The 20,060-nt window shown below is 37.8% G+C and overlaps 1 protein-coding gene across 1 annotated transcript in view; it reads right to left on the bottom strand.

Annotated features, from left to right (window-relative positions):
• Positions 1-1,569: 1,569 nt before the first annotated feature.
• ANKRD12 (ankyrin repeat domain 12) overlaps positions 1,570-20,060 on the bottom strand; it is a 59,363-nt gene continuing 40,872 nt past the window's right edge. The window contains exons 8-12 of the mRNA XM_036401280.2: positions 13,963-18,644; positions 7,785-7,883; positions 5,767-5,910; positions 3,168-3,263; positions 1,570-2,844 (exon numbers count right to left, since the gene is read on the bottom strand). Of these exons, the coding sequence (XP_036257173.1) occupies positions 2,659-2,844; positions 3,168-3,263; positions 5,767-5,910; positions 7,785-7,883; positions 13,963-18,644 (5,207 nt within the window). The 3' untranslated portion in view covers positions 1,570-2,658. The remainder of the gene's footprint in view (positions 2,845-3,167; positions 3,264-5,766; positions 5,911-7,784; positions 7,884-13,962; positions 18,645-20,060) is intronic.

Consider the following 20,060-nt stretch of genomic DNA (forward strand, 5'->3'; position numbering starts at 1 on the left):
AATCTCTCCAAGGACCTCTAAAACGCGGCCGGACGGCGGCTTTATCCTCCCACGTGCCAAGCCCCAAGGGACCAAGGTAACAAGTTTGGTCTCTAGAAGAAAAACACAACAGGAGCCTGGCTGGGTACCCAGAAACTGAGAGTAGCTCTCGGGCTTCCCAGGAGGCAGCTGGACCCTGGCGAGGGAAACAGGGCCACCGCGCCAACGCGTTACTACCGTATTCCTCTCATCCCTTCTTCACAGCTCCCGGCACTCTGCTGAGGTAAATCATCCACAGGCCGCTGTCCTTAAACAACACAGGAGGTATCATCACACAGAGTAAACTCGGGGAAAGAAAAGAAAAGGAAAAAAACAAAAAAGGGAACAAGCCTTGGATTCAAATCAGAGAAGCCAAGAGATCATTATCTATGGGATTGAAACATTTGGAGCAATAAAACTTACTAAGAAGTTGCAATTGTAAAAACTCTGTTGCAGACACTGGGAAATAGTTTCTCCTTATAAAGAAGACCCAGACTAATGCTAAGAAACATCTGTCTTCAGATCTCCTTACAAGATACTGCCAAAATATTTTTCTTGTCTCCTGCAGACCAAGTACTTTTGTCACACACTTCTTTCCTAACACAGCCAAGACTTCTACAACCCAGTTTATTTTCTGTTCTTTTTGCTAGCTTCTTAATTACTGCTATCTCGTATTTCTGCCACTTCCAGTCTGTTACTTTTTACTACTCCAGCAAGTATCTGATAGAAGTAACTTGTACCCACTTTCTAGTTAACACCTTGCAGCTTTATCCATTTTCCCTCATCTTTTCAAGCAGATAAAACAGATTTCTGCAGCATTTTAAGATTTTACAGCTATGTTCACAAGAGTATTTAACTTGGAGAAGAAATTCGCTTTTTCCTCAATAGTTTTAATTTTGAATGAGGTCAGGAAGATATTCCTGTAATAAAAGCAGGAACAACTTCTCCTTCCACAGGTACTTAACAAATTAAGAGTGAAAAAAAACCCCCAACAACTCACAGGGCAGGAACTACATATTAATTGGCTTTCCTGTGCTTGAGTTACTATTTATTCTAAACTGGCACCAGCAGTGATGTGCAGAGGGAAGGAGTCTGCTGTACACAGAGTGTCTTGTTCGCTGCCCGTTTGCCCTCTGCCCCTGGAAATGCCCTCTGGACAGTCACACAAGCACAAGGAATAAGTTGTCTGGGGCAGCCCACCCACTCATTAAAAATCAGTTCAAAACCAAGGATTTTAAATCTCTTATTCTGAGTAACCAGCTGTCCTGCCCAAGCCTCACTTCCTTCAGAAATAATTTCACAGACATCAGATCTCAAGCATTCTTGAATAATTTACGGCCTGGAGGGTAACAAATCTTTTTCATGAATATCTGTAACCTCCTACTAATAAATAATTAACTGTCTGCTCATTAACAATACTAAGAATAAAAAGCATTAAATTTCACAACATGGAGATTTTTTTTTTAACTTTTCCATTGAGTCTCCTTATATATTCCAGGAATGCTAAGATTTGATGTATCAAATGTTCCAATACTAAGAAATTCCAACTAATAACATGACCAATAAAATTTATTAAGTATTATATTTACAACTATTTACATATCCCTTCCATAGATTAATATTAAAATAGACAATATACAATTTAAGAATTTTAATTCAAAGGCATTTTGTTGGAAAAAATAGGCTCTATTACGAGACCACCATATAAGAGCAAAAGGGTTTTTTTGTTTTACACAAAAATATTTTCAGTATAGGAAGTCATAGGTATGGCATTACAACAACAGACTAATATGAAGTATGATTTCGTAAATATTACAACAGTTTAGGTATCAGTTATTGAAGGGAAGGAGTTCAGAGTCCTGTGGAGCATGCAATACAGTTCAATCCTCTTACAGTTATGGTGATGAAACAAGCAGCTAAATCAAACGCATGCCATACAAAAAGGAACTGCCAACCAGGAACACACTACACTTAATAAAAACGACAACTTTGGTCCAATAAAACATTAGACAAAAACAGTTTTACAGTTAAAATATCTATTTTATACAGGTTTGAACATTAATTACAAGACTATTTACATTTGCACAATATGTATAAAATAAATTATTTAAAAATGAAGACAATATTACATCTTTTTCAAAAAAGAAATCTGTACAGTAATTTACAAAACATAATAAGATTGATTCTTTTCCTCCAAGTCTTACACTTTCTTCCACAGGCTTTCTCATCATTTTTCTGTGGGAGTTCAACTGTTACTGAAGTTTCATAATACAAAGCTTTATAGCACATTTTAAGTATCGTTTGCTTTTTGGTGGATGTTTTAGTTATTAACAGCTTCCAGCGCTGTAAACTCACCAGGTTTTGTCATCTTTTTCAGCAATAAGCCCTAAAGCTACAGGCAATTTTAAAACAGAGATAACAGCAGTTACTAGGAATCTGAATTTAAAATCAGCATCCATCTTCTGTGTTTGAACAAGTGTCTGTGCCACACTTCTCTGTAGGAACACCTGAATTATGGAGAAAGGTAGTATTCCACAGAATTAAGTGCTCTGTCTCAAAAGAAAAAATACCTTTTGTGCATCACTGCACCTCAGTCTCCAGCTGTCCACGGGGAGGGATGAGCCAGAACGGTGCTGGCTGTCATATGGGTGTCAGTTCAAAGTCATCATTAACATCAACAAGAGGAACATAAAATTCCTGAATTTCATAAATGCTGATAGATTTGTAGGTGGCAGGATCGAGCTCTTGCAGTTTAAGCTGCCACTCCAGTCTCTGCACCGCGTTCAGCGCTGCTGCTTCGTGCTGCTGCCTCATCAAAAGGCACGTCTGGTTTAAAATCGAGAAAGAAGTTATTGAAATATTTGAAAAAATACTATTGCAGCAAGTTTGCACATAGAAAATATCTCTAAGAGCCTCTCTGGTGATAGTAAATAATTCCCCCAGTATATATTTAGAAATTTGCATACTATTCCATTACACTACATGGCAACAAAAGTTAGGTTTTTTCTATACTGATAGACCTTCCTTTGCGTTGCCTCCACAGAAGCCCATGATACTGCACACAAACCTACTCTTTATTCATCTCATCTTCATGTTGACATTAATTTTGGTCTGGTTTTTTTTTTAAGTGGAAAAACCAAGAAGTGTACCTTTAATTTGTCAAATTTATCATCCACGTCCTGCAGCCATGACATGAACTGTCTTGCATTAAACCGATCCCTCACTGATGTTTTGCTGTCATCACTCTGCAAAAACCAAAAATTTATTAAAACTTGATGATTCAATCTGAAACATTAAAACACAAAACCTACTCTGTGGGACATAAACAGTAAACAATCCCACAAACACTGCTTCCCATGGAAAAACAGATTCAAAGTACAAAGGTATATGAAAATATAAATGTTGACCAACACTTCCTCTGTGAGCCAGCTGCTCACTAAAAATGGGTATTTTCAGATTTCCTCATGCTATTTACTGTGCTCTGGTTTTGAAATTTAGAATGGGAGGCTTAAAGATTTACACCCTAAAGTCTTAACTAATAAAAGATCCTTCCACAAAATGACTGTCTCTCTTTTTTCTCTTTAAAGTTCAGTATCAAATCAATATCCCTCAAGGAAAAGCAAAAACATTAATAAAGGAAAAATTAAGCAGCTTCATTTAACTGACAAGTTATACAAGTACTGAAAGCAATTAAAAAATATTTCCACCATCACAATCCCCAAAAGGAGATTAAAAAATTGAGCGGACCTGTATTATGTCCTGCTTAACAAAATAGTTTTATTTTTAATTCCAACTTTTTCAAAAGGATTTGGAATGTCACATCTGTCCACTGTGAAAAACTAGATTTACTCTATGCATAGTTCTAAAGCCAGACTATGCCAATCTAATATTTAAGTGATATTATATGATATAGTATATATATGATATATACTAAATACAAGAAGCTGCTGTTCCTCTTTCAGAGAGAAAAGAAGACACTGCTGGAATTTGTACACTGTAGCAGAAGGAACAAAAAGAAGCCCAACCAAATGTGCAAAGATTGACCTTTCTAGAGAACAAAATTAGTATTTGCTAATGAGGTAACAGGAAAATTGCAGGATGCACTACAAGACAATGTTTTCTTATGCATCTACATTCTTTCCATTAAACAAATTTTAATCAAACCATCAAGCTGGTAGTATAAAACATTGATTTCAATTATAAAAAAATATTTAATGATTTGCTGAACATTATATGCAATGTAATTTCCTAAGAAAAATTACCACAGACTAAAACACAAAGTTGTTGAAGCAGTGAGGGGGAAGGAGAGGCATTTTATTGCTCTTGTTATTATACAGATGGTAAAAAAAATGGCAGTACTTGGGGAGCACACCTCAACTTCTCCCCCAACAAAGATTCCTTTTGTTTCATAAATTCAAATATGGAATCAGCTTACTTAAAACAAATTGTAAAATGTTAACTACAAAAATGCAGTTATGTGCACAACTCATGTATTCTCATCTCTAAAAAGCTCAAGGCCTATGAATTGGAGCAGAAATAAAGCAAAGGATATTCCAAATTTTGGAAGAGAAAAATTTTTGCCCTATCAGTTAGAAGTACTAAGGAAACAATGCTTTAAAAATTTATCTGTGTGAAGCTTAAAAGGAGACAATATAATCTCCATAAACTGCTATCTCCTGCTGAATCACCTTGTAGGGCATAGCTCTAGTTCTTTAAAGACAGGGGAAAAATGTAGTAACTGACTGAAAAAACACTGGAAGCTGCAATAATTCTATAAAGGGCTGCAGAACCAATGTAAAATCTCCCATATGTTGGAAATGTATGTGTTTCATTTTAAAATGCCCAACATCCAATGCACCAACACTTTTATTATACCCAAAACATCAACATTTCCTCCTTGCATTATGTGCTTCTTACAGCCACTGTAACAGGTGTCAAATGCTGGTTCTGTGTTTGCTAATTGGAAAAACTGTCCACAAAATACCAACACCATGAGATTATTTTATCTTAGAGATACAGCTGCAGCCAACTTTTGAGTGACAGTCCATACAACATACACAGATTGTGAAGCACATTTCTTATTTTATATGTTTTAATCAGGACTAAATACTCACAACTGAACAGGTAAATAACAGGGCACAAGTAAGTCATATGAAGTCTGAAGTAATTTTGAAAAAGGTTATTTCATCTGGTAGCATTCAACATTTCACTGCTGGTCATCTGTTTTTTATGGTACAGTTCTAGCGGCTGCCTTGTACAGAGGAGGGAAGTATAATGTGGATACATCCACAAATATCTCCAGAGTTCATAAACCAATTTCATCACTTCACACACTACTGCATTCCAATTATCTGGATTACTGATAGATGTCATCTTCTATGCTGATAATTTCTTTGCTCTTGTTTAAGCTATATTTGTAAGCTTCAAAAACATGTTCTGTTTATGACTGAAATCTGTTTTTTATAACAAAATCAGCAGAGGAATGTTTTTATTTTATCCATCTCATAATTCCTGGACGTGAAAGAAAACGAGACATGGCAGAAAACAGAAAAAACACATACATACACCCATATCCTCCCATTACTGTACACCCAATGGAGGCCTAATATAAGTAACAACCTATCATGGGCATAATATTAATTCCAGGCAAATCAACAACAATTTTGCTATGGGAACAGAATTCTCTCTGAATGCTTGAGCTGGCTAGCAAGACCTTTTTGTCTGGAGCTGTGAAGGACAAATCTTTACCTGAGCATCCAGAGGCACGTTGTACACCTCAGCATCCAGGAGCACAGTGCAGGCACTGAAGGGCAGAGTTTGATTAGCCAAGGTCCTGGCTGCTCGGTAGTGAACACGTAAAACCTCTTGCTCATTAGAGACAATAAGCTTTTCCTAATTAAGATATCAACATACAGATATACATTTAGTAAGTTGAACATTCATACAAATGTCCACTAATTCAAACATATCTTTTCAGGGCTTACAGTTTTGAACACTGTGAGAAATTGGATTCTGAAGGTAGGAGGGGTTGTTCTTCTAATCAAATAGGAAATTTCAATTTGATGATGCAAAGATTGTCCCATGGATGTCAGAACTGAAAACACATTCTCCTTAGCCCCAGCCTTCACTGATGGCTGAATGTTTCCACTTACTGAGGCAAGTCCTGGTTAATGAAGGTGGTGAAAGATGAAAGGTAGGAGGAGCATAGGCTTGGAATACACATTTGTGAATGTCAACTGTATGAAACCTTTTCTCCAGGCACAGTAGCCAAGCAAACTGAAGCAGAAATGCATTCTTTGCATGATAATTTTTTTAAAAACAACATGCAGTAACTCCCTAAGTTCACATCTGCATAAATATTCTTTCCTTTGGTTAGAATCATAGAGTCTGTGCTGGAATGGACCTTAAAGATTATCTATCTACAACCCCCCAGCTGTGGGCAAGAACACCCTCCACTAGACCAGTTTGGTCAGGGCTCCACACAGCCTGGCATTGAACACTGCCAGGGATGGGGCACCCACAGCTTCTCTGGGCAACCTCTTCCAGTGCCTCACCACCTCACAATAAAGAATTTTTCTTAATATCTTATCTAAATTTCTCTTCTTTTGGTTTACAACTGTAAACCTTGTCTTACACTATTTACCTGAGTTAAAAGTCACTTTGCCTCTTTTTCATAAGCTCCTTTAAGTACTGAAAAGCCCCAATGAAGTCTCCCAGGAGCCTTCTCTTACCCAGGCTGAACAGCCTCAGCTTTCTCAGTCTGTTCTCCATAAGAGAGGTGCTCCAGCCCTCTCATCAGTTTCCTGGCCCTGCTCTGGACTCACTCCAACAGGTCCATGTCCTCTTTCTGCTGGGGACCCCCGGGCTGGATGCAGCACTCTAAGGGGGGGATGTCACACCAGAGCAGAGTACAGGGACAGAATCCCTTCCCTTGCCCTGGTGGCCAAAGTACTTTTAGTTGCAGCTGATTTCTTTTCACTCAGAACTTGAACCACGTTTACAATTTCTGTGCTGCTTATTTATTACTCTTCACTGAAATACTAAATTCAAGTAAAACCCCTCTCTCAGCTGGGTTTGTTAAGTCACACTGAAATTGTCAATTGAAAAAGTATCACACTGGGTTTGATGTGGCAGCTCCTTGTATAACTATGTGGAAATCCTTGTGATGCATCCATGTCAGAAAGGGGCCCTGTCTGTGCCCACAAGCTATCTGGCACACAATACTGGCATCTAAAGCTAGGTTACCAAGGAAAAAAGGCAACCTAAAACTAAAGAATACTCCTAAACCAGGAATATTTTCTCTATTTCTGTGCTCAAAATCAGTGATGATGACAGATGTAGCTCTAATATAATGTCAGGCAGTTTCTGAGCAGAATATTGCCAAACATGTTTCAGTCATAGAGCCACACGTGTCTCCTCTCAATACAGAATTTACTCTATCTTCAGTCAATTTGATTCTGAAGTCTACAACCATCATTAGCTTTCAAAACTACAGTGTGAAGCTTCTGCTTAGGATAAATCTGGGACACAACTCAGAGCAATTAAAAGGAAAAAGCTGTTGTCTTACCAACTTGAGGGTTCTGCAAACAGCTGTTCAAACTATTTTGCCCCTCCCCCCCCCTTCGAAGTTTCTCCAATTAATAAATTTGGCTAGAAAGAAGATTACTTCTAAACATTGTTAAATTAAGAAAAATGTAGTCTGTTTGTTGAAAAGGCAAAAAATCCTAAAGCTTAAATCCAGGACATAAAAAATAAATTATTCTCACCCTTTCAATACTGTGCTGTAAACGTAGTTTCATCCTTACAACCTCCTGTTGTTTAAATAGTTCCTTAAGTGGGTCCGACAGTGATGGAGGTGGTGTAATCTGTGGAAAAAGTTTTATAAATAATATAGTGAATGTGTATTTCACATGTTTAGCATTGCTTATGTAATCTATTAAAAAAAACCCCAAGAAACAATAAGGCATTTTTAAAGAAAAATAATTTTACTTTTTACTTTCCATTAATTATGTGAATTCAATGTGTTTGCAGTGTTTGCAGTAAAAGGTTTTAAGAATTCCATACATAAAATTAATAAACCCAAGTGAAAACAGCATTTCAAGCTGTTTAGAGCTTTTAACCAGTCATTATCAACATTCCATAGCTGTTCTTTTTAAAAGGCTACACTGTAGAATATAGTAAGAATACAACTTGCTTCCTGTTCTGAAGATTCTTTAAAGCAGAGCTGTTCGTTTTGAGAAGATAAAAACTACCTAGCAAAAAGAAAAAAGTAAAAAAAAGTAAAATATTGCTAAAAAACCCCCAAACCCCTTGATATATTCATACAACAGCCACAGCATTTTATACTGCACAAAAGATAACCAGCCATACTCCTAATCTTGCAATCACATAGAACACAGGCAAGCATAAAAAGCAGACTAGAGACCCACACAGTAGCTTGAAAAAGTGATTCTTCCTATCAGCTATTTAAGTAAGTTTTTAAAAAAACTTATTCCTTAGAAAGAAAATAATTAAAAAAAATCAAATAGACTTGAGTGACATATAAATGCTGTTACTGATTTGCTATACTATAAACACTCTGCAACTTCAGTCAATTATGGTAAACAGCCAGAATTACTGTCTGGTCTGAGCTGTATGAAAAAACATTGACAAGGCACCTGGAGCCCTCCTGGCAACTGCAGAAATCAGATGCTTTTTCAGAAGTAAATAATAAACTTCTTGGCAGTTTTAAGGCTCCTCCCAAAGTTCACTTTCCTTTGTGCCAGTTCTATCTGACAATTCAGCATGGGTTTTAACACCTGACAGATGTAAGAGCACTGATACTGCTTTGCAAAGACTCATTCAAACTACATGAAACACTGCCTACTACCGCTGATACTCAAAACCCACAGCTCAAACACATACCTGCAGTTACTACTCATACCTAACACAAGCAGAAAGATAAATAACTCTTTCCAATAAAATAGATCCTTCAACTGTCAAGAAGTAATAAATCCATTATGGAAATACAGATACACTGTAGGTTAAACTAAACTATTAGTATAAATCTTGCAACTATACATTCCAGTAACAAAGTGATTTATCTACCAGAAATGCTTGAATTAGTATTATATTGGAAAATTATTTCAGGATAATTTTTTTCCCAATTGGAAGTTAGCCAATGTCTCTGGAATTGTAGGACATAATCTGAATAACTGATTGCAGTTAATTCCTTAAAGTATTATATTGCATAAAATGATGTTCAACTCCTTCATATTTCAAACTACAGAACAAGATACACTTCATTTCACTTAGTGAAAACAATTTGGTTCTCAAACCAGTCACGTTTATGGCATATGCCATTTTGTGTAAAACAGCATATTTAAAAACAAATACACCCCCTATAGTATATTTTTCCTGAAGACTTTGTATTCATGGTACAGTGCAATAGTGCTGTCAGAGTCTTTCAATAAAAATAAGACAAGATGCTTGTAAATAATACCAAGCTTTAATTTTAATAAACCCAAAACATCTCCCAAAATCTTCATGGTTTTGCTTACAGAAAAGCACACAGATAAGAAGCAAGACAGAGTATCTAAATAAGCTTTGGGTTTATGCACCTGGATTTTCCAGAAATAAAAATTTCAGAGCTGGCAAGCATCCATATCACTTGAACAATTTCACAGCGTCACAGAATGGTCTGGGAAGGAAGGACAGAATGGTCTGGGTAGGAAGGGACCTCAGGGGTCATGGAGTTCCAAGCCCCCTGCCATGTGCAGGGATGTCACCCCCTAGACCACGTTACTCAAGGCCCCATCCAATCTGGCACTGAACACTTCCAGGGATGAGGCATCCACAGCTTCTCTTGGCAACCTGCTCCAGTGTCTCACCACTCTCACAGTGAAGAATTTTTTCCTACTACCTAATCTAAACCTGCCTCTCTCTCAGTTTGAAGCCATTCACCCTTGTAATATCACTACATTTCAAATATTTTAAAATGTTATTCCCTTAAATTTACAGACAGTTTAATTGCGCAACAGAAATAAGAATCAACATCATAGAAATAATCTGATAATGAGCTGATCATTTGTGTGGACTTTTATTTAAACATGTAGAACTCTCTTTCAGCAGATTATATTCAGCCCTGAACACAGATTATGTTCAGACTTGTGGGACACTGACAGGTCTCCATGACTCCAGAGATCCCAACTGCCACTGGATACATTCATAAACTCTTCACTCCCACCCAGCTCAGCACCACCTGCCAAAATGTACAGCTAAATACTAGGTTTGGTTACAGACATTTATGGAATTTTCTGTTTTTTCCTCTCTTCTTGCAAACTTGGGAAGAGTGAGCCTCAGATCCTTAGGAGTCTGAACACAGGATTTGGGCAGTTGCACACCACCTGCTGGAAATCCCAGCTTGTGAACCAGCACTGGATTCAGACAAAGGAAATTGGTTTCTTTGAGACCAAAGGTCTGACTTAAAGGCTCTGAGGCAGGAACAGCCAGAGGAGCCTCCTGGACCTTCTAGTCAAAGAAATTATGACTAAAGAGAACACAAAAAACTGTCTAGGGAAAATACAAACACATAAGCTGGACTTGCAAGAACAGAGCATGAAACTGAACACCACAAAAAAAAGGTGCCCTCTGTTTTTGCATAACCAAGTATCAAACTATTTTAAGGGCCCAGACTCCATACAGAAGAGAGGGAAACAAAGGGGCCCTGCCTGCTTCAGAGAATTCTCTTTTCCCAGTCTGAGAAATGACCCAGAAGAGCCAGACAGATCTTGGCCTTGTGCCTCTGCTCTACCTCCTTTGGAGCCAGCCATTAGAGCAGGTTTGATTGGCCAGAGCTCATGTTCAAGGCATGCCCTTCCCATCTCCAACACATCAAAATCCATCAGCAACTTTCCTGCAGGCCTTGCATGCTTCGAAACGAATACAGCTACAGCTGTATATCAACTCTTCACTCTATAAACCTTCAATCCTCATTTTGCTGCTACAAACCTCCACTCTTCTATGTCATCCAAACAACTGGCCTACTCTCATGCTCTATTTCATGCATTTTGAAAACATGTTTCTGGTAACACCCCTAAAATTAGATCTTACTACTTGAGTTTCTACAGCAATGCCAGGGAGACTGGACAGAATCCTCTTTACGAGAAACACATCTGAAAGATAGGCACAGGAGGCTGGCAGTGAATCATCCTGGCACCTCCTCTCAGGAAACAATACAGATAAAGATGACTGAACCCTGTAGAACATGGAATAACCTGAAAGGCAACAGAGCCAAGTACAATTGAAATTTCTCTGTTAGAAGATTTAGATTTGTTTCCTTCTATTTTGAACAGACCTGATGTCTCCTACCTTATGTTTTGTATTTGTACTGGTGAAAGGGAAGCCGTAATTCATACATGAATATCCTCACAGCCTTAGGTGATCCAGGTTGTAAATTACAATATATAAACAAGGCCGTGGAAACAAGGTTTTAGCACACCATCTCCTGGTTCCCACCTACAGCATGTCTGAAGTTCATCAGATAAACTACAGTGCATCATTAAAATTCCAATGCAGAGAACAGTAAACACACTGCTCCATACACCAACCATTCCCAGTTTTAGAGTGTCAGAGCTAAATATACAGTCTCCACACAGACCTACACATAGGATATCTGTAACACAGGAATAATTAAAGAAAGAGTATCTACTTTCTCTCTATGTAAATTGATGAGGCAAAAATTTGGTTAACAGAGAATCATTAGAGAATTGAAGGAAAAAACTGCAAAACAAACATGACAAAAAGGTATTTTTACAGTTGCTCATTAAATTCTGCATTATAGGCATAACAACATGCTATTAATATTTCAGAGAGACAAAGCCTAGTCTTTATTTTCACTTTGTTGGACAATGTGTACAGGAAACAAACACTCATTTCTGAGAATGAAAGGATCCTTAGTTTAGCAATTCTCCTGTTTATGGTATTTGTAACAGGAATTATTATGATTGTGATTTTCAATGGTGACAAAATAAAATCATTACATTGTGTACACAAGCCAATTCTGCCAATAAGTTAAATCTGAAATATTACTAATGCTTTAAACAATATTTTTTTCTGAAAGGAAACCTAAGAAGTTTTATCAAAATTGTACATTTACAAAAGTGACAGTAATTAAATAAAGCACTTAGTTGCATTGGAGATTTTTCAGACAAACGAAACTGAATTGCTTAGAGTATCTTCTTATTTAGAGCAAAACTCATGCTTTTTCTTACACTTTAATTCTAATGAAAATAATCACCAATTTCCTAATAATTTATTTTGGCTTCTCAAACTTTATCTTCTTCCTTTTTAGGAACTTGAAATAAAAAGTTCCACCTGTTCTCTCTACATCTGTAGAATATTACCAGGAGCATCAAAGCATATACAAAACAATTAACTGTTCAAAACATCATTACCATCAGAACATGCATGTGTAAGGAAGCAAACCAGAAATCTAAATGAGACAAAAATCAGTAACTACAATTCTTCAATTACATACTTACATTTTATCAACTTTTTTAAAAGAGGCTTTTTTTTTTCAACAATAATTAAAAGCCATTGAGAATAGGAAGCACACATCCATCTCTGGTATTTTCTGAACCTGTTACCGGAGATTTTGCTCTCCAATACCTAAATTTATTTTCATTAACTGCAGAGTTCATATTACACACAGCAATAGAGATAGGAAGTAATTATAAGGCAGTGCTTTAATATCAAAAGCTCTGCCCTCCTTATGGTGTCTACACACACATTGCCATTTATGACTGGGAATTGAATTCTATTGCTCAGGTAGAAGATGGGCCAGGAAAAAATATATTCCATGCCTCTCTACTTTCCACTTATCCCAAATTAAGCACTGAAGTGTGATGCCAAAGCAGTAAGCTGTAGCTTGGAAACAGTATGTACTTGACTAGCAGCAGCTTTAAAAAAAATTTAAATCCAGTGATAAAGATGTTACAGAAGCTGCAACAGCTACTGAGAAAGGTTTGCAGACTTGGGAAGGCTGACAGCCTGGTACATCGTGGTAAAGCTTACCTACACCCTGGTTCACCTACAGAACTTGCAAAAGGTCCTCCCCACATCTTTCCTCAGACTGTAACTGGCCTAGTAATTCCCAAAGAATGAGAACAAACAGCTTGTACAGGGAATTAAGACTAGCTGCATAATGAAGCAAACATTTTAAAATTTACACATTAAACTTCCATTCACTACGTCATCAAAGAAATCCTCAACTCTACTGGAAAAAGCTAAAGCTTTTTACTCTCAAGTAAGGGTGAGTTACCTTAGATGAGCTGACATAATAACTTGACCATTCTAAAATGGAGAGCTTAGACCTAAACAAGTGTCTCTGAATGACAGATGTTCTTCAGTAAAAAGGAAAAGAAACCCTTGACATTATTTAATAAAATTATGAACACTTTAGATTGATGGATTACAAAAGCCAGGGCACAGCAGATTACATCTGCTGCTTTTGAGATAGCTGGCAGGCACCCTCTTGCTTAAAACATTTGGCAACAGACTTGGTATTTTGAAGCACTGCATGTCCACCCCCCTCCAAACAAAACAGCTTTGACTAATTAGTTTTAACAAAATTATTGACAGCAGAAATTCAGAGAAGCTCTGAATAATTTACTTCACATTCTGAAAGAGCAGGCTTTACATACTTTGAAATATAGTACTTGTCTGTGTGCCCTTGACAGGTGTCATACATGGTTTGTCTCACAGTGACTGTGAAACCACTGTTTGTATTTCCAGTGAATAGGGCTTTTACATATGATGCTATTAATCAATATTAGTTAGACATAGGTCAACTTACTGCTTCCAGCAGAATATTCAGAAGCAAGTTAGGAAGAATATGGAAGTTACAAAAACAAAACTGAAACATGCCTTTCATTGCACTGCATATTGAAAGACCACGTTACTTACAGTTGGGATGCATATCTTGCTCAGGGGATTGCCATCCAGCAGGTAGGAGCCATTGAAGGTCACATATTCATCGTAATATTGAGGTGCCTGAGGAATAACACTGCACAGCAATTTACGCTTCTCCTCTATTTTCTTCCTTATGTGCAAGTATTCAAAATAGGGGTTTGCTCTCTCAGAACTGTACGGCTGAATCTCCTCAAGTTTCAAAGAATCAACAATAGCTGCCAATGACTGCTGGGTTTTCTCCTTGGCCTGCAGCAAAGAAGGGTTCGCTTGTACAGGCTGAGGCACGCGTGACACCTTCCTTTTACGTGGATGATGTACCTGAGCATCATCATCCTCAGTTAATCTAATTCTTGCTTTCATAGATGCTGACGATTCAGACTCTTTTTCTGATGTTTGTGTACAGCCAAGAGGATTCTGCTTGCCCTGGTTAGCAAGCAAATTTGCTCTGTTCCTTGTGATTCTTTGAGGTACTTCTTGCTGTTCCATCTTCTGATCCTCAGCAACTTCTTCTTCTACTTTAACTATTTGGCTGTATTTATGCACCTCTTCCTGTGTAATCTGTTGTGAACTATTTTCCAAATTGGATATAGAGGAGTACTGTGGTGGATCATCCACCAACACATTTTCTCTGTCTGCAGTGCAGGGGCTTTTATTAACCAATTCATTTGTAATTCCCTTTGACATTCCTGAACTTAGTTCACAGAGATCAACATTGGCTTTACTATCAACAACATGCACAGAGACCAACTTTTCTTGTTGGTCTTTTTCATTTCTAATATCTGAAGTATCTACTGTGTTACCATCCACTTCACTCAGGGCATTCTTACAAACAACTCTACTGAATGAGTTCACGTTTAACTGTGAACTGCAATCACTTTCAGGAGTATCCTTCTCTAATGGTAAATCATTCACCTTTTCATAGCTCTGTGAAACATCTTTTGCAGAGCTCTCAGAATATACAGCCACGGGTGCATCAGTCTTCCTAAAGTTTGAAGGGAAGAAAGCGTTTTCCAGCTCTCTGGTACTAGCAGTATCTGTTTCCAAAGGAGAAGTTGCAGTCTGAACTACATTTTGCTGCTGTACTAATGATGAATCTTGACTGATAATGCCTGGTAAAGAAACGTGTTTTGACACAACTGGAAGTGGCTGGATAGGCAAAGAACAAGGTGACTGTGAAGGCAAAATTGATGCAGATTCTTGAGAACCGGAACTTCCTTTAATTTCAGAGTGCTGAGGCAAAAATTCAGATACTTGTTGCTCTTTTAACGTCCTGCTCTCAGAATTATGCACTGCTATAATGCTTTTAGCATCTTGCTCTGGTACACCACAGCCTGAGCTGTTAAAGTCATTGTTTAATGAGTTAAGTCTGTCAAAAGGCACATCCCACGGTTTGGTTTGCTGAGTCACACCACTTTGACTACATGGCTCTAAATGCATGTTAGAGTCTTCTGAAGGGCTCATCTGAGCAATATCTTTAATGGTGCTTGCCCCCGTTGTTGCCTGCTTGCTGCTAACAGCTCTGTTGGGAGATGATGTGAAGTTTGACTGCAGAACAGCCACACTGCTTTGAAAATCTCTTTCAAGCGTGCTGCACAGTAGCTCTGGTTTAGGAGAAGTGCTATTGCAAGTCTGAACTGACGGCAGAGTGTTCTGGCTGTTTTCTTCTGATGTTCGAGGCTGTTTGCTGTGCTCAGAAACTGCAGCAGGCATGCTGCATCTTCGAACCTCTATAACAGGCCTACACTCATTTAAAACCAACTTAACATCTTCAGCAGATGCTGATCTAACATACATTTGTGGGAGCCTGTTCGTGAAAGGCGGCTTAATACGATCTGGCAACTCAGCAAGACCATCGGCCTCTTTTTCCACAAGGGCTGGTGATTTGGCACTTGCCAAAAATGGTGACTGTGAAAAAGACATTTGGGAATCGGAACCTTCTGGCATAAAGTCCGAATCATACTCGATTACAGGCCTTGGAGTAGTAACTGTGGTATGGCAAGAATCCTCAGAGCTTGCAACAGAAACCATGGACACGGACCTGGAGCTCAGCCCCATCTTTTCACTTTCCGATTTGGGGGATCTGTTTAAATTATCTAAAACCAATGAAGCCTTTGCAACATTGACACTTCTTGTATCTACTGACTGTGATCTATTACTTGTAGCATCTTTCTGCTGTTTTTCCTTCATACAAACATCTGGCAACTCGGAACTTTTTGAACGAATCAGTTCTTTGCCTTTTACTTCAGCGAATGAGTGTTTGGGTTTTTCCTTCATTTTGTTATGCTCTGAACAAGTGCGGTTTCTCAAACGTTCCTTCTCTTTCTGTTTTATTTTTTCTTTATGCTTTCTATGCCACTGCTCTATTTCCAGATCTTTAAGGCTAAGCATTCTTTCGAAACTAGTTTGCATTAAATCATCGTTGACTAATCTTTTTTCTTTAGGTCGAGCATCCTTCGATGCAGGAGCTGGTTTAGGCTTAAGTTTCTCATGTTCAAGTTTTAGTTTAAGCAAACTACTTTGATGCAGTTTATCTTTGTGCTTATCCCTCTCTTTGTATCTGTCTATATCTTTATCTTTTTTATCTTTCTCTCTACCATCTGGAGTTTTCAACAAATCATCTTTTGGTTTTTCTTTCAAAGATGACAGTTTGTCATGAACTGTTTTACTACTTTCAGTAATAGTGCATCTTCTTTCCTCTTGCATATGTTTTGAGCTTGCTAGTGATGAGGTCTCCTTGTCTTTGGATTTGTCTTTTTTTTCAAATTCCTTTTCTTTAGTTCTATTTTTTTCTGATTTAGTATATTCAGATTCTTTTTCAGACTGTTTGAATTTTCTTTCAGTACAGTGTTTTTCTTTGCTTTCGGCCCAATGTCTGTCTTTATCAGCCTTTTCTTTATCATGCTTCTTATCAGTTTTTTCTTTATTTCTTTCCTTGTCATCAACTTTTTTAAGAGCACCCATGCTTTTTACTTTATCGTTTTCCTTATGGCACCTTTCTGCTTGCTGAAAACTGCACTTCTCCTTTACTTTCTCTGTATTCTCATTTACTTCTGCTTTATCTTTCTCCATTTTGTATTCATGCTTTAACTTTTTTTCTTTTTCTCCATGTTTTCTTTCTATCTTTTCAAAATCTTTTTCTTTGATTGAGAGTCGCTTTTCTGTCTTCTCTTTATTTTCCTTTAAATTCTTTTCCTGCTTTTCAGTATCTGTTTCTCTTTCTACTATATGTATGCTGGCTGCCTCATCTTTAACACCAAAACAGAACAATTCAATTTCTTTATCTGCAAGCGTAACTTCTTTTTCTTCTTTTGTATCTTTTGTTTTTTCATCCTTGAGAAACTTCTCGTTTTCCTTTTTGCTCTTCTCTTTTTCTCTCTCATCTTTAATACTTCTCTCTTTCTGGAACTGTCTCTCCTTAACTAACTTATCTTCTTTTGCCACATTTTTTTCTAGCTTTGATTTTCTGTCTGAAGAAAGAGATTCATGTTCTGTGTTTATCAAAGTATCATCATTTTCATCACTTTTGAAAAAGTTCTCTTTCCAAAATTCTCTGTCAAACTCAATACTTCTTTGAACCTCTTTACCAGTATCTTTATGTTTCTGTTTCTCTCTCTCCCCATCCTGTTCCTTTTTGTGCTTTTCCTTTTCTTTTTCTTTGTGCTTTAACTTATGCTTTTTAAGTGTTTTACCTTCCTTGTCAATTTTTCTCAAAGTATATTCTGAATTCTCAAATGTTGAGCTATTATCTTCCTCTTTAATTTTAGGACTAGATTTTTCACCAAATTCCAAGTGAAAATCCTTTTGATGATGCTTGCTTTTTTCTTTGTGCTTGCAAGATTTGCCACTAGAACTTTCTACTAGATAATCAGAATCAGTGTTGTGATCATACCGAACTATTTCAGATTGCAGTGTTATTTCAGAACCTCCTGGTGATAAGCAAGTTTTGGTGTTTTCTTGCTTTAATGGTGTTGACTGCTTTTCACTTAACCCACAAGGATGCTTTGGAGATTTTCCAGCAGTGATATGAAACAGATGTAAAGAAGAATCTTCTTTTGAGGTAAAAGACTTCTTAAAGGTTTCTTCCTCTCTAGCTTTATCTAAAGAATCTAACCCAGAAGTAGCTATATTTGTTACTCTAGCATTTTCTTTTTCTTGCTTTACTTCTTGATTCTCTTTATTTTTGCTTTGATTTTTTACTTTCCTTTTAACTTTGCCCTTTTGCTTGTGCTCGTTTGTAACCATATATTCTTTCTTCACTCTGACATCAGAATTTGATGTCTCTGAAACAGAGCAAGGAGAGACCATTTTCTTGTCCTGCATTATTTCTTCATCTGAACTTTCAGAACTTGAATACAGAACTCTAGAGGGTTTCTGCTTTTTGTTTTTGAATGATTTTGAAAAGACAACTTTTTCTTGTTTCACAAATAAGCTGGTCTTTTCAACTTCAGTCTCATCTTCTTTCCTTGGGTCTTTTCTAAGAATATGTTTGTCATCAATCATTTTTTTCATTTCATCTTCATCATCGTCTTTGAACTCGTACTCATCTAGAGCAGATGGAAGGGGTGCCTTACTAGGGACCGTTTGTTTGCTGTTGTTGGCTACTGAGTCCTTTTCTGCTTCTGAATCAACATTCCCATCTACACTGGAAGGATTTACAGATGGAGCTTCTTCAGAATCTAGAGTAAGGAAAGCAAAAATTGAAATTGAAAAAATCAAATTGAATACTGATGGGACACTTGTCATACCTCAGGACAGAAGAGTTGAGTTCAGCAGTCACCTCTTTACAAATGAAAAAAGAATAAAACCTATCTTAAACACACAGCAAAACTTCTCACTAGAATTAAGCTTTTTAAGAGAAAACAAAAGGTCATGAAATCAAAGTTCTCCCCTTCCTTTACAGCTCTCACTTAGGCATGTAAAAATACAAAATAACATTTATATCTAATAAAAGTAATGCAGTTTAAATTTTGAAAACTTCACCTATTGTGCATAATTGCTGTATAACCTGACTCTTTCTAAAGGACAATACCCTACACAGATTGTTGAGAAATCAGTTGCTAAATAGTAACAAGTTTCTATTACACATATGTAAAAATATTTGTCTTAAGATCAATGCTTTCACTAAGCTGAAGTTGATTCTGTGAAGTGATGCCACAACTGTCCCTTGGAACAGAAGGACCACACACTGTATTTCAGGTTATTCTAATGCCAAAAAAGTTAACACTACATCAGAACATAGGGCAATGTGACTTTTTTTCTTTGAAGTATACCAAAACTTTGACTAGGAAATATTCCTAGGGTGTTGAGTTTTATGTAGAGAAACCAACTTTTACAATCATGTGACATGATGTTCTTTTTCATGTGCTTTTCACAGACCACAGAATGGCTGAGGTTGGAAGAGACCTCTGGAGATCATCTTATTCAACCCACCCTGCTCACGCAGGGATACCCAGAGCCAACTCCCCAGGACAATGCCCAGAAAGCTTTTGAATTATCTCCAAGGACAGAGACTCCACAGCCTCCCTGGACAACCCTTGCCACTGCTTGGTCATCCTCACAGTGAAAAAAATGTTTCCTGCTGTTCAGAGGGAACTTCCTGTGTTTCACTGTGTGCCCCTGCCTCCGGTCCTGTCACTGTGCAAAGTGACAAGAGCCCAGGTCTGTCCTCTTTGCAACCTCCCCTCAGGTATTTTTATGCATCAACAAGATTCCCCTGAGCCTTTGCTTTTCCAGGCTCTTTGTCATGTTCCTGGCCCTTCCCTGGACTCTCTCCATGGTGTCAATGTCTCTCCTGTACTGGGGAGCCCACACCTGGACCCAGCACTGCAGCTGTGGCCTCACCAGTGCTGAGCAGAGGGGGAGGATCACCTCCCTCAGCCTGCTGGCAACATTCCTCCTACTGCAGCCTGGGACACCACTGGCCTTCTCTGCAGCAAGGGCACATTGCTGGCTCATGGTCAAGCTGGTGTTGTTCAGCATGAGCCAGGGCTTTTTCTGCAAAGCTGCTTTTCCAGCTGGTCAGATCCCAATCTGCACTGCTGCTTGGATGTTTGCTCCTCCCCAGCTGCAGGACTTTGCACTTCCCCCTGCTG

Source organism: Molothrus ater, chromosome 1 (genome assembly GCF_012460135.2).
Source record: "Molothrus ater isolate BHLD 08-10-18 breed brown headed cowbird chromosome 1, BPBGC_Mater_1.1, whole genome shotgun sequence".
Lineage (NCBI taxonomy): Eukaryota > Metazoa > Chordata > Aves > Passeriformes > Icteridae > Molothrus > Molothrus ater.